Source organism: Stylophora pistillata, chromosome 11, assembly GCF_964205215.1.
Source record: "Stylophora pistillata chromosome 11, jaStyPist1.2, whole genome shotgun sequence".
NCBI lineage: Eukaryota > Metazoa > Cnidaria > Anthozoa > Scleractinia > Pocilloporidae > Stylophora > Stylophora pistillata.
The window spans coordinates 16,198,902-16,213,838 of NC_142529.1; the positions used below are offsets into that span (position 1 = coordinate 16,198,902).

The window sequence follows — 14,937 nt, forward strand, 5'->3', positions numbered from 1 at the left end:
TGGGTGGAAGATTTTGGGGATCACTTGGTGTGCAGGGGGGAACGGATGGGGAATCAATGGTCGCTAACAGAGTATAACGGAGGCTATAGAATATTTATTTCCATTTACCTGCCAATGAGGGAGGGGGTATCATGAGTATAATATTACAGAGCGTTATGGCGGGAATAAGGTATATTTTATCGTCATGCAAGCAAAATCCTCCATGCCCTCCTCCCCCTCCCCCTCGTCTCCACCCAGGCGATAAATAAAGACCTGAGTCCCTAAAAAAAAACTTCGGGTAGGTTGGGACTTAAAATGCAATAGGTTCCTCCAATTTTTTTTTTTATCAAATTTATTTCGTGATAAAGAAAATTACAAAGGTTGATGAGTACAAAACCTAGCACTTTTACGTATAAATTCTATTTTCTTTACATCTTCGCATGTGAGCTTTTGTTACGGGCGTTACTTCGGGTATTAACAACCCCTAATTACGATGGTTATGTTAGCCTATGCCAAGCTCTCGATTGCAAACGTTTCTTATCTCTATGGTAACCACAGCCACCAATGTCCACTCGTCTTCACAGACCACAAAGTGCCTGGAAAAGGCTATAGCGTGTAAGCCAAAAGCAAAAAATTCTAGCAATGTCAGCGACTCTTTGTTTCTCCAATTACTGCATTAAGACTCTTTGTTGGTCAACCTCGTTCTCAGGGTCACTCATCTTCTCACCCTTTCGGAGCGGAAAGATGAGACCCTGGAAACGAGGTTGTTTGGCAGTGTGTTTTAATTTTGGAATTGTGCCAGGGATTTGTAACCTACGTTAAGTTTGATGTTTTTATTCTGCCGCAAAGATCGTAGGTAGTTAAAAGCAGCTTTTTCCTCGTCAGTAGTTATACCCAGTGCTGAGTACAGATTCTTGAGGCCTTCCGATCTCGCTTCCTCTACCACTCGTAGCGCTTTCGCTTTTGCCTCAGCGTCAATAACCACGGCTTTAGCGCTCGCATTCTGGGAAATTTCTCGGGCTTCGTTGTAGATCTCGTTTTTAATCCTTTCGGTTTCCTTTCGAACAACCTTTATGGGAAATTGGAATAGCTAGTTGTTCAGCCTTCACGTAGATAACACCTGCAATTATAGATTAGCTAACATACAACAGTGAACGAGGTCGCCTAGCGGTTAGCGATCATCTATAAGGGAGCTGGAGATGTGGGGCAGACAGTTAGGAGAATTAAACGTTAAGGTATAGGAGGTGATAGAGCCAATCATTATCTCTTCCGCTGACGCAATGTCAATAACGCTTTAGTTTCCACAGAAACGATAAAGCTGTATGGTTTACCTTTTCCCGCAATTCAAATTGAGCCCGTTCTTCTTCAGCCGCCTCTGTGACTTGACGCAGATACCGACTTTTCACATCGTCATGCACATCGACCGCCAATAACTGGAAGTATCTGACTTCCACGAACATTCCTCTTTCGTCATTCTTACACAAGGAATTTTCAATGCAGTAGCCACAAGCGGGCATCTTCTCTTTTTCAGTGGGACAGGTTTCTCTGCAGCAGCCATCTACACGCTTGGCAAGAGCTTTGAACAGTTCTTTTTCGATATTTTCTCGGTTCCTTGTTTGGTACAGATAGGAAAAAATGAATGAATAAATTATTCCTTTTTTGCTCAACAAAAAAAGAAGGGTTACAAAAACCTCGAGTCTTCGTCACTACGCCCTTCAGCTTAATTGTGCATTTGTCGTGGAAACAGTGGGTGCCTGGATCCGTAACCATAAGTTTGCTGAGACTAAATTTCGCTAATACAAAAAAAAAAAACATACCTGAACACATCGCAAGAAGCGCTTAAAGCTACTTTTACAAAACCGAGCTTGACTTCTAATTGAACGCCATACGATTGGGTAAGGACTTCTGAGTGATATCGTGCTCAGGTCCTGCCGTGTAACTGAAATTTAGTTATTACCACTTGGCCGTGGAAGGTCTGGGTAACAGACTTATTCCTAAATAGTACGTTCAGCCACAATTTTGAGGCATGTCAATTATTTTAGTTATTTTTATAAGTAAAAAGTACTGGACATCGAAGGTTTCACATGTACCCTTGATCCCCTCCCCTTCATGGTTATTAGAGAGATTTAGCACCGCGTTTACTTGAAACGGCAAACGTCAGCTAGCCCTTTTACATTTCACGAGAAACACCGTGAACATTTGGCTTCGCGTGAGCTCATGTCATGTTAGATTTGAAGGCGCCTCAGTATGACTTACAGGGAATAGTTTTGTGCCCTATTTCTGGCAATTAACTTCTATTCCGAAGGAGAAAGCGGAGAAAATCTTACGTACACGGCAAAAGAGAAACAGGTTACTTTCACGTAGAAACGGCAAAGTGCAGCTGGCAAACGTGAAAATTGGCGGGGAACACAAGGTCACGTGGTCATTACTACCGTTCACTTTTCACGTTAACGCGGTGCTAAATATCTCTATTCCCTTAAGGCCATCTTCCCCCATAGGCAATATTTACAAACCTGATGTAGTCGTCGATTGGTAAATCTGCAGCGCGCCCTTTTATGGCGTCAATAGCCGTTCCCCTGACAACAGGCTTGTAGTCGACATTGTAGGCTTCGTGTAAATCTGCCAGAAAGTCCTTTCTTAGAAAATACTGAAAATTGCAACTGATTTTGATCTCGATTTTATCCCCAGTCCACACAGAGATCTCGTTAAGCGCGACAAAATTAGCATCAGCTGGGAAAACCTTGAACGTGTAGTCAGGACCCACAAAGTACCGACCTGAGGTGTACACCTCGCTGATGTCTACATAACCAGTGGACTTACGTCTTTTGAAGCCGACCTGTGTGCGTAAAGATGGAAAAGAAAACAATGCTTTTTAAAGAGTTGAACCCATTTTTTAATTGTGTCATAAAACTCCAACCAAATAAATCACAACTATGATATACATGAAAAAATATTCAGTTTTCACGGGCTAAAAAGAGTCCAGTCTTCATGTAACACGGGTACAAGTTACAAATATGACTCTGGAATGAGTGTCTCGTAAAAGTTCGAGTTGGACGAATGTTGCAATCAGTTTCAAATAATCAGTTGAACGAACTTCGTGCAAATCAAGGTGAGCGCATTCAACTTTTACTCGCTTATCTGCTTCTGCCTTCCTCTTTTTCATGCATACTTTAATGAGTATAGCCCCGAATTTCTGTCTCAATTTAAAAAATAATCAAAGACTCCAGTTCTTACCTCAATGAATTCACCTGATTGTTTCATTATTTATCATAATTATTATCATTATTAAATTCATAATCTTCTTTACACTTTTACTTGTTATTGATATATTACAATGCAAGAACGTTGCTAAGTTACATTTTGTGGTATCATATCATCGGGAGTTGCATTGACCATTTGACTCTGAAATTATCTATTAAATGCAGATGTTGCCTTCCTTGCAGAAAAACTGACTTTTACGTCGGCACCAAGCTTAGTCACCGTCCCCTCCTCAAATCTATTTTGCACCATGTCAAAGAACGCGGATCAAGAGTTAATAGGGACCTTAAGAAACCGCAACGGCGACGGCAACGAATACGTAGAAAAACAAGAGATCAAATTGGCAGAACAATAGCTCAGCGCGTGCGTTTTGAAACTTTGTACATTTCTTAGCCGTCCTATGCAAAACAACAACGTGAAATCGCCAAAATTTGCGTCGTCTGCGAACCGAAACCGCGATGGCAAATTATTTTAATTTCCATTTGGAACTCAACGGGTACTTTATACGTCATGCTGAAGTTGAGGTGTGGCGCTGTATGAGACAGTAAGTTCCCGCAGCCATTTTTGAAATCCTAACTAAGAGTAGAAATTCATTTTTTAATCGAAATCTTCCTTGGCGTCGCCGTCGCGGTTTCTTAAAGTCCCTAATATTCTTTGCACGCACGAACATGCAGTTGAATAAACTCATATCCAATCTCGTGCAATGTGTCAAAAGGAGATTTCGTTGCTTCATCGTAACTGATTTTTTTTGTTTGTCTGATTGTCTGATCGAAGCGGTGGGGTCGTTACGTTTTGGCTGTTTCCATGGTTTTTCTCGTCTTTTCGATCGTTTCGTTTCGATGGTTTTGTTTTGTTTTTATGGGATTCGATTCATTCCTGAGGGGGGCATTGCGATCTAGTGGAAACCGCAAAAGCGCAAAAAAGTTCGATCGAAACCGAAAACTGCAAACCCTTCTAAACCGATAAATTTGCACATCTCAGTTGTCAAAATCGTAATCGGTCTGATACTGTGGTTAGAAGGGAAGCAACATAGGTTTCGCGGCTATTCGAGATCAGCAGAGGTGTATAACTGCTGCTCAGATCGAAGAGAAACCGGAACCCCAACTATGAAAAACCGAAAAAGCACATCGGATACCAAATCCAAGTACCCGGCCAAATTTTGACGAGAGCCGAAAACCAAATGCTGAAAACGGAAAATCCGCAAAACGCAATGAACGACAAAACCGAAAAACCGACGATTTTTGGCACAAAAACCGATCTAAAAAATAGCCAAAACCGCCAAACCGCAAACCTCAATGCCCCCCTCATTCCTCATATTATTTGTGGGATGTACTTCGAACTAAGAGGTGAGGCCGTCGGGAAGGTCAGTGGAATTCTGGAAAACTCTCGGTCGCCAAAAGTCTTAAAATTCAGTATGCATTTCTAGTAAGTTGACGAGATCAAAGTAATTCTGGAGGTTCTTCTGATTTAAATTCGCCCTTCGCACGAGCAGCAAAAGATGAATTACACCCGTTCACCTCAATTTCATCCGTTTTCTTTAGAAAATGCAGTCATTCAATAAATATATTTGTTGCAAGCCTTCTTTCCAATATCACAACGCCCTCTGATCTTGATGATGTTAAACGGCAGAACTTGAGCCAACTTAGCATATTGGATATATATATTGTTGTCTAATGTTCCCTTAATATTTTTTCAAGCAACGAGAAAACAAAAAAAATATCATCGTGATTCAACTAAAACGATTCAATGGTTTGTACACACAAAAAAAACCTTCCTCTTATCTGAGATTTGCAAAGTACGGTAGGCGATATCATTGAATTTGAAATTATCTGATGGACGTAACTCGATAAATATATGAAAACAACAACTTTAGGACGATTTGTCATTGAATTTGATGTTATCTGATGGACGTAACTCAACTGACAAATATATGAAAACAACAACTTTAGGACGATTTGGTCCTCTGGTCCGTGTAACGCGAGAAAAAGACTTCGAAACAAAAACCTTTCGGAGAACTCGAAGGCTAAACAGAGTCAAGACGAAAGTTTTCCTCACGATCAGGACAAGGCGAAAACTTCCTGCATCCCGTGAGGTTAGGCAATGTTATCAAGATGTTTTCGTGCAAAGAATAACCCAATTTAATCAGTAAGATTACACTTAATTTCTTACCTCGTAATATTCCACATAGGAGAAGCTGGTCGGGATAAGAATGACGACGAGTAAAGCTGCAATGCCTACAACAGCTGCTATGATCATCGAAGCAGCGTTAGCCATCTTGTAAAATCACTGTAAGACAAGAAACCTAGTAAGTTGTTCATGCAGAAAAAATTCCTGCTTGGAAAATCACGAGAGAGGTAGACCATCTGTCAACGTGCATGACGTAAAACAACGCAACAATTAAACTATGTAGAGAATTAACTATTTCAAATGTTATCGCAAGTTCCTTAAAAGGAAACGTAAAATAATATGTGTAGTCCATATTAAGTAGCTTAGTTTACTCGAGACCTGCATTTTTTGACACGTCCCTGTGATTTATTGCTTACCTGTTACCCCTTTTACATCAAGGAAGGTTAAGAAACCTAGCAATTACATTAAGTTCATGTTTACTGTCTATACTGATATTGTTAATCATTTCACTTTCGTCGATTTGTATGGAATTTATTAGGTGTGACAGAATGTGCATTGATGTGACGACTTTTGACCGCATCGCATACTGATCAGTGGAAACGTTTATATCAGTTATTCCGCTTCGCTCTTCTTACTTATTTGATTTCAGATCGAGTAAAAATCATACGATTGCGAGTATTCGGTAAGGGATCGTCTTGATTTTCTCGCGAAACACCATCTGTTGTGAAGTTTAACGCAACCATGGAGTTTCTAAAGAAATAATACTCACCTGCTCTTTGTGTTGCTGTTAACATGTCGTTTCAATCACGGGCTCTGTTGACAGTCTATGGATTTACGGTCAAGCGTAAATCTTTCTCAATGTTATCACTCTACATTTGCATAAAGTCTCTAACAGAGGATGTTAATCTTGAACAAAGAGTTTTTTCCCGTTGTTACATACATATTAATTAGGTTTTAAAGATTGGGCACTGCAGGTCGAACAGGGCGGAAGATTTGTGCTGACTCAAGTTCAAAGTGTGCGGAGCTGTTTGGCCTGAACAACCATGGATTGTGATTGTAGCAAGTCTGCGATAACTGTTGCAATAGTGGTCACTGCTGCAATCATCTTTACTGGCGCAATGGTAGGGACCTCGTTACGAAAGCTTAACACGGAAGAAGGTTTGTAAATGTTGAAGAACTTGCTACTCAATCCACAGAAATTTTTAAGGATATAGAAATTGCTGATCAAACTGAGAGGCTAAATTAATGTCGTAAACTTTTTAAAAATGAATGAATGAATGTCGTAAACTTTTTAAAATCTCGAGATTTGTTTTAACTAAGCGGATGAGTTTAAAACAAATGGACTGTAAACTATCAAGAAGGAAGGAACAGATTCGCTGACACTGCTCTGATATGTAACAACCAGCATAAAGATAAGCCTCTTTTCGCTAATGGAAACAGCTCGCTAAAATTTCTGTTAGAATTAAACGTATTTTTATTCGTGACCTTGCCCAAGGTAAACAAATTATTGTTAACCAAGAGAATAGCAGTTATGCGCGATGACGTCACAAAACATTTTCGTAGCGTCAAACCGAAGTTTGGTGGTGATCGCTTCGCGTGCTTTGTTGGTGTTTAGAGAAATAATCAAGTCCCCTCGTCTGTTTTTTTTCACTTTTTGTTCGAAATGCCTCAATGGTGTATTGCCTACGGCTGTACAAACTCTTTAGATATGAAAATCAAAAAGTCCTGGCATCGCTTACCGCTGGAGAACAAAGAACTGCTTTCCAAATGGCTTCCAAAAATTCGAGGAACAAACACGCCACCTAATGAGCACTCGAAGCTAAGTGGCGACCACTTTGAAGCCGACTGTTTTAGAAAAACACCGGGTTCCTTGCGCGTCAACTTGAAACCGGGGTCTATTCCCACAAAATTTTGCTTTGTGCAAGAAAAAACACCTAGGAAGCTTCTAGGAGAGCGAAAATCGGTAGAACGAAAGCAGCCGACTTCGTGCGTAAACACACCGTTGGACGATTTGGCAGAAACATGTCATGGCATTGAAAATGACGTCATCACGCATACCTGAATTTTCCCCTTCCAACATGATAGCATACTTTGTTTCACCATAGTTAGTAGTATGGTTTCACGTAAAGTAGGTGATGCACAAACTGCAGGTGACTTTAAACGTGTGAACAATCACTCTTACCCTTTGGTTAAACGACGATCAAAGGGAACGACAACAATGTTTGCTTGAACGCCGTCTGTTTGCCGGAAATGCGCAAAGACCGAGATATAACTCCAATTCTTTAATTCTCCTTCGCAACACTTCCTCTCCAGACTCCTCGATCTCGAGTCTCCTGTTGCTATTTTCAATGCCGTGACATGTTTCTGCCAAATCGTCCGACGGTGTGTTTACACTCGAAGTCGGTTGCTTTCGTTCGACCGGCATTTCGACTTGCATTTTGGAGAAAAAGTGAAAAAAAAAAGACGAGGGAAATTGATTATTTCTTTAAACACCAACAAAACACGCGAAGCGATCACTACCAAGCCTCAGTTTGACGCTACGAGAATTTTTTGACGTCATCGTGCATGACTGCTATCGAAAATTGATTTTAGTAGTTCTGCTGATAAGAGAAGAGTTCTCGTACAGGTTTGAAAGGCTATGTCAATAGAAGGGTTCGGTTAGGTTCAATGTATTTGGATAACGTTTTTGAAACAAGCTGATTTGTTTGCTAGCGGTCTAAAGAGGTGTGACTTTCTGTGTTCATTGAGCCAATATATCCAGAACGTTTCGGTCACGTTCGCCTTACAAAGTACTTTTACAAGTAAAAATTTGTGAATTAAAGGTGTACTGATTAATGTTTATGCAAAGTGTGCTAATTTTTATTGAAATGCTTGTGCAAATCTTTGCCGTGATCGAGTAGACATTGTGGCGAATCTGCCCTTATTTGTGTTCACAGCAAATTCGAAAAGACCTCTTGTATTTTCGTGAATTCATTTTTATTATTTTCAGGCTAATTTATAAGCACGAAGAAAACGTAATTCAACGAGGTGGTACAAAAACTACGCGCAGTGACGCTGATGCACCACGGGAGCTTTATGAGTGAGGTGTTCACTCATGGTGCTCCCGCGGTGCATCAGTGTCACTCCAAGAGTTCCCCGGGGCGCGTTGACATCAAATTCTTCTTTCTGATTTTTTTGACTCGCAGGACGAACTTCGCCGAAAAGGAGGGACTGCTCGAAGTCCATCATTCAAAACTAATAACTAATAATCAAATTCTTTCATCTGTAACAGCTGGTGTGGCGTACGATATCCATGAGAAAAAGCTGTCAACTGAAGTGAAGAGGGAGGGGCTTCACTCTGGTTCCCCTGGTTACCGATTCATCATCTTTCCCAGCGTGTTTCAGAGCATAAGTTTTGAAGAGCTGGAGTGTGTTAACAAAGACGGTATTGAGATCGAGTTGAACGTACAGTTTCAGTATCGGGCTCGACCCAAGGAACTCCGAGATCTTATATTGCAGTTTAAGGACAAAGACCGCTACTTGACCTACTACATCGCTCAAAACAGTGGCAGTAGTGATATAGTTAGAAACGGTGTCTACTGTAACATTTTGAGCTAAGTCAACCCCGACACGAACCGTGTGATCACTAATAATAATAATAGTAATAATAATAATAATAATAATAATAATATACGTTAATTGAGGCTCCCCCTTGGGGGCTTTTCAGCCACAATGTAGACTAACTAAGAGCTTAAAAATCCCCACTGGCAGGAGGCAGACCAGTGGGCTATTTACAGAGCACAGCCGAGGAGTTGAACTAGGGGTAACCGAGAACAAATCCAGTGAGTGGCAGGGTGGAGGACTTGAATTCGGGACACCAGATTACAAGTCCAGCACCTTAACCACTCGGACACGCCGCCTCCAATTTTTAATGTCAACCACACGTGTTTTTACAATCACTGAGTACAAGGCGTTTGCTGAACACTAATATATATGACATCTACCACAAATTGTTATCTGGCTGGTATCATTTAACTTTTGTTTGACCGTTAGGAGCTCACTCAGAGGCAAGAGATTAGTTTACACAAAATAGCACCGCTAAGCTGACCAAGATGGGAAGATATCGCACATAATTGTTACACTGAGTTCAGCCGCGCGATTGAACACAAGCTAGAAATTGTCTGAATGTCGTTCCGGTAGCTCTAAAAGATGTTCTGTACATCACCGGCAAACATTTTGAAATTTTGAAATCTCCTCCGTAGTTTACAGCGATTATGGATCTCCCAAGCCAACATCATGTTTCACTTATCACGAGATCGTTCAAATTAAAACTGTGGAAACAGAGTAAGAAGAAATAACCTTCAGGCTTATATACGTGGGCATAAAAAGACAATTTCTGCAGCGTGATGATACGAAATATACCACTCTCAACCTTTTTTATATAACTCATGGAATTATATTTTTAAATATTTCGGAAACATACCTAATCAAGAAGATATGCGGATATTTTGGTAAAAAGATTTAACATGACTCGTTAACCTAATGTATCAGGCATTTCTGATTTCTTATCGGGGCACCCCCCCCCTTGTTTTGCGCTCGAACCAAATTAAAAGAAGGGGAACGAGGAGAATATCATACGGTTTACGAGTTCGGATGCTCCTCTATTGAGCTACAAAGAAATCTATGGTGAACCAGGTCATTATCAAATTCCTTGGTGTGAGCAAATAGAAGAAGATGGCTGTGTGATAAAGAAAGGTAACACTCCACTAATTACCAAGGTGGGACAAAGAAAACATTGGGGGGGGGGGGGTGACGCGGGAGAGGATTGGCTTCGCTTTCAAAAGAAATAACACTTTTTCATATTCGACAACTGCGACCGTGGTAGGGCTGGGCCTGAGTGTCCTCCAAGTTAAGAACTCAGTAGATACCATACGCTTAAACTCGTGTTTATTTCAGCTCAACTAACAGAAATTTGGTTTAACAGGCACAGAATTCTCCTCAAGTAGTGACGGCATTTCTTTTTTGGCCCCTAGTGCTCTCTGCAGCAGTTTGTAAATGCGCCGTGTCTGCTGTGGCAGTCCTTCCAACCTTGGCTTTCACATGTTACAAACCAAAACTCGGTCCCACTCCATTTAGCACTCGCGAAATCTCTGCCATCATCCCTGCAAAAGCATTTCGCTCGCTTGCTGAAGATATTACCTGAGATGAGATGTAATTATAAGGTTGACGCCTACTACATTACTGGTGTGCAAACTGAGACCGATGACGTTGGAGGCATGAGCTTGTCTGAGAATGTGGCTAATCAGATAATAAATTACAAATCGTTTCAAGTCAGCATGTTCATTTGTGAGAAATGGGTTCTTATTTTATCACGGGGGGGGGGGGGGGGGGAAGGGGTCGAAGGAACTTAGTTGTGTCTCAATAAAATTACTCGATCACCCCAAGGCACTGTAGTGTCCTGATACCCCTAATCGGCAGTCAATTTTCTATAGTCCCACCTCCCCTTTACACTCTGTTAGCGACGACTGATTCCCTCTTCGTTTCTCCTGAAAACTGTATGATTCCCAATAAAATAATTACATTTTATCAAAGTCTCATTTCCCTCCTCCGTTTTTGGAACAGATATTCTGAGTTCCAACATGCTGTTGATTTTAACATGTTTGGTATGTGATACAATGAAATATATGAAGTTCATATATTTTGAACTGCGGTATTAGATACATATGATGCACGATCCTCGCAGTAGATAGTCAGTGGTCAGTGGTTCGAATCCCGTACAGGCCTGATTTTTTCAGGTCTGATTTTCGCTATTGCTTAAATAGCGCTATCTACTGCGAGGATCGTGCGTCATATGTATCTAATACCGCAGTTCAAAATATATGAACTTCATATATTTCATTGTATCTCATTTATCACTTTCACGGGTTTATTACGAATCAACTTAACGGCCTGCTCCCAGCTGGCTTGTTAGCTCAATTGGTAGAGCGCTGCACTAGTATCGTAGAGGTCAGTGGTTCGAATCCCGTACAGGCCTGATTTTTTTCAGGTCTGATTTTCGCTATTGCTTAAATAGCGCTATCTACTGCGAGGATCGTGCATCATATGTATCTAATACCGCAGTTCAAAATATATGAACTTCATATATTTCATTGTATCTCATTTATCACTTTCACGGGTTTATTACGAATCAACTTAACGGCCTGCTCCCAGCTGGCTTGTTAGCTCAATTGGTAGAGCGCTGCACTAGTATCGCAGAGGTCAGTGGTTCGAACCCCGTACAGGCCTGATTTTTTTCAGGTCTGATTTTCGCTATTGCTTAAATAGTGCTATCTACTGCGAGGATCGTGCATCATATGTATCTAATACCGCAGTTCAAAATATATGAACTTCATATATTTCATTGTATCTCATTTATCACTTTCACGGGTTTATTACGAATCAACTTAACGGCCTGCTCCCAGCTGGCTTGTTAGCTCAATTGGTAGAGCGCTGCACTAGTATCGTAGAGGTCAGCGGTTCGAATCCCGTACAGGCCTGATTTTTTTCAGGTCTGATTTTCGCTATTGCTTAAATAGTGCTATCTACTGCGAGGATCGTGCATCATATGTATGTTTGTTGTGTTTGATGCAGCTTGTTTTTTTTTACTGTCCGCAACATTCTTCCCAAACATCATTTTATCCCAAATTTTCAGCGAATGGTATGGTATCTGAGACCTGAACAGACAGCTGCTAATAATTTCCAATGTAATTAGGGTAAAAATTCTCCTCAAAGAAATCATGGAAAAATCTTGTATTTCCGGAGAGTGAAGCATCAGTAGTCGTGAAAGTTTCTATTTAGTTAAATAATACAGCAGGTATCATGAAATTTCAAATCAATGATCACAGAAGTTGCTTACCCTGATTTGGCTCCCTCAGCTCTTGTTTGAATGCATCTCGATATCTCTGAAATTATGTTGAGACACAATATTTACCACTGTGCTTAAATTGTTAACCTGATTGAATTCCTGTGTTAAAACCGTGCACTGTTCCGATTAAAATATACATTTTTTCCCTTAAAAATAATTTGGGTCGATTTAGATCACTGAGAAAAAGCTGAGTTGTTCTCTGGCAATTTTTCCCCCTAGTCGCAATATTTAAACCCTCCCAAGAACTCAACAGTAACTCTCCTTACTTTCTGCCATACGACTCTAATGATTTTAAAAGCTTTGAGAATTTGGTATTGGATCAACTATTAATCACCTAACCAGTATTTTTCGTTATTCTAGTCACCTGTCTCCTTGACATTGTATCGATATCGTAAGGGGAAATTCTTTCTTGGTCGCTCGCGGGAGTTAAAGGGTTTATCGAAAAAATTACGGTAAGGGTACCATAATTGTATTCTTTGCAGTTGCCATGACATCCGCTGAAGGCCTCTTTGATAAGACAGTTCTTATCTTTTTTAGCAATATCTATTTTTTTTTCACAGGTCCATAGTCTGCTCAGAAGCCCATCCTGGTCTACTTTAATTCTACAAACAAAGCTAATGAAAGAAGATGAAGTATTTACCTCATCATTTATTGGGAACCTGGACTTTGCAGAGATGCAAACAAAGGCAAACGCCAAAGCGATCAAAATAAATTGGACATTCATCTTGCAATCTGCCTCAAAAGAAATTACGAAAAAAAAAATACAAAATATAACTCAGGATCATCACGGACATGAATGTTGATAACTACTCATTAAAACTTTACAAAGCCATTAGGTGAAACAAAACAAAGGCCTTCCGTTACCGAAAATCAATAAAACCTGGCTCACGAAGTTGTGCAACGTCCGGGCCCAGTCACTGTCGTTAAATGCGGAGGAGTCTGGTTATTAAGATAAATTTAGCTGATCTCCCCATAGAGCTGTGAAACTTTGCTGTGATCCTCCCTCATTGCGACCTCGTTCTCATGGCCTTTTCCCGCCCCACCCCCAAAAAAGGCCATGGGAACGAGGTTTCCCTTATTGGAAGTTAATTGGCAGTCAATTTTTCATAGTCTCCCCCTAATACTCTGTTGGCGACGACTGATCCCCCCTCCAGTCCTCCTCAAAGCCATGTGATCCCCAAATATCCACCAACCCTCCTCCCCCCAGGCGACAAACGATGACTTTTCCCTGGGGAATATGGATGGGCTATATCTCAGATTACATGCAAACTATCTCGAAAACGTACTTTGCTACGTTTTTTGACAGCCTGCAAGCGACAGAGAAGGCACAACGGAAGATACACAAGTGGTAAACCATGGATTCCCTGTTTGCGTCTCATTGTATAATCCTTAAAACAACAAAAAATTTGGATACATGGATATAAAAAAAAAAAAAACCACTATAATTTTGTTTTAATGGCACGGATGCATTTCCTTACATAGAACTGTTAGAACTATCGCTCTTTACGGCCTTATCGTGCTCGAATTGCCTTTTTGCGTGCGCTTTGCTTGAGTTAATTTTTGCTCATTGACGCTCGAATGATTCTCGCGCCTGAATTGATTTCGGCGCGGTATTCATAAAATTTTCGCGCAGGGACAATTTTGGCGATGGAAACGCAAAAAGCGGCAGAAGATAGTCAAAACAAAGAAAACAGAAGCGAATCTCGTGAGTTCGATGTGCTATAAACACAGTTAGCTTTCTCTCCCGGTTCTCGAAGGAAACAAGTCATTCTCAATTTTTAATGGAGCGAAATCTTTTTGCAATAGAATAAATCCTTTATCAACCGAACTTGTTCGGTCAAGATGGCTGGATATTGGCCGAGTTCTTTTTTTCATTTTTATGGACCGAGACGAAGTTATTAACGCATATATACATTACATAATTCAACAGCGCAGTAAATTTGCACTCGTTGCAAAGCACAGAATTTCTAAGCACCTGTACACGTAGATAGTAATACTTTTTCAATTTCACGTATTAGACCTAAAAGACTCTCCCTCGAATAAGGAAATTATACTTCTGTTGTTTACAACAACTGAAAAGATGAACTGCCATGTTTTTAAAGCACTTTCTCGCTTGATGTATTTAGATGAAAAGAATAAGCTTCCTTTTCTTTCCTGCGTATGAAAAAGCCTTATTTGTAGTAATTGCTTTTTACCTATGTGATCCCTGTAGCCTTTACTAGAAGTATTGTTTCCTGAATAAGAATGCGTAGAAATAATATTCGCGACCAAAGCCATGGTTTAAAGATTTTAAAAAAGTATTCACTTGCTGTTTTAATGCAAAATGTACGTTACTTTTTCCTTAATGTCTCCAGAGCCTAATGACCAATTTCCTCCGCATTTTCGGAAAACATGACTAAGATGTATTTTGATGTATACGCAGAATTTCCAGTGTTTTGATCGGATGTTAGAGGTTTCAAGAAGAAACTCAGAGGTATCTGTCATGCTCATAAGGTTAATGGGATGACCGTTGAAGATAAAACAAGCAGCTAGCGCTCTGTGACTCAAAGTTTCTTACCTGAGTTTTTGTGACGAAGTTCCTCCAAAGAAATAACTCTTCAATCTTCGCCTATCCCAAGTGAGTGATGATCAACTTCGCTTGAACAAAGCTTTTTACAGAGTAATCGTAGCATTACTCCCATTCAATTTGC

General features: G+C 40.4%; 2 protein-coding genes and 1 long non-coding RNA gene across 5 annotated transcripts; 1 reads left to right on the plus strand and 2 right to left on the minus strand.

Moving 5' to 3' along the window:
- Positions 1-313: 313 nt before the first annotated feature.
- Positions 314-7,122, minus strand: LOC111340591 (uncharacterized). 3 transcript variants are annotated; one of them, XM_088739402.1, is made up of 5 exons: positions 7,104-7,122; positions 5,407-5,523; positions 2,493-2,815; positions 1,311-1,590; positions 314-1,048 (listed from the first exon to the last, which is right to left on the minus strand). In XM_088739402.1, the coding sequence occupies exons 2-5, from the start codon at positions 5,509-5,511 to the stop codon at positions 761-763; spliced, it is 996 nt and encodes a 331-aa protein (XP_088595528.1). In that variant the 5' UTR covers positions 5,512-5,523; positions 7,104-7,122; the 3' UTR covers positions 314-760. The 3 variants fall into 3 exon arrangements, with proteins under 3 accessions (XP_088595528.1, XP_088595526.1, XP_088595527.1); XM_088739400.1 differs by lacking the exon at positions 7,104-7,122 and adding an exon at positions 6,134-6,259; XM_088739401.1 differs by lacking the exon at positions 7,104-7,122 and adding an exon at positions 5,781-5,799.
- Positions 6,299-9,699, plus strand: LOC148720299 (uncharacterized). Its single transcript, XM_088739403.1, has 2 exons — positions 6,299-6,522; positions 8,636-9,699. Exons 1-2 carry the CDS (start codon positions 6,408-6,410, stop codon positions 8,959-8,961), a joined length of 441 nt encoding a protein of 146 aa, XP_088595529.1. The 5' UTR covers positions 6,299-6,407; the 3' UTR covers positions 8,962-9,699.
- Positions 9,700-10,273: 574 nt separating this feature from the next.
- LOC148720300 (uncharacterized) lies at positions 10,274-14,937 on the minus strand. The gene is made up of 4 exons (XR_015993380.1): positions 14,805-14,937; positions 12,888-12,979; positions 12,239-12,284; positions 10,274-10,542 (listed from the first exon to the last, which is right to left on the minus strand). It is a non-coding gene; the product is annotated as an uncharacterized LOC148720300 (long non-coding RNA).

Bases quoted from the DNA above. Each gene is read 5' to 3' on its own strand.
- LOC148720299 (XM_088739403.1), top strand. From the start codon at position 6,408: ATGGATTGTGATTGTAGCAAGTCTGCGATAACTGTTGCAATAGTGGTC. The intron at 6,523-8,635 runs GTTTGTAAATGT...CATCTGTAACAG, and splicing joins AAAGCTTAACACGGAAGAAG to CTGGTGTGGCGTACGATATC.
- LOC111340591 (XM_088739402.1), bottom strand. From the start codon at position 5,511: ATGGCTAACGCTGCTTCGATGATCATAGCAGCTGTTGTAGGCATTGCA. The intron at 2,816-5,406 runs GTAAGAAATTAA...TTACGCACACAG, and splicing joins CCTATGTGGAATATTACGAG to GTCGGCTTCAAAAGACGTAA. The intron at 1,591-2,492 runs GTTTGTAAATAT...GTACCAAACAAG, and splicing joins CCAATCGACGACTACATCAG to GAACCGAGAAAATATCGAAA.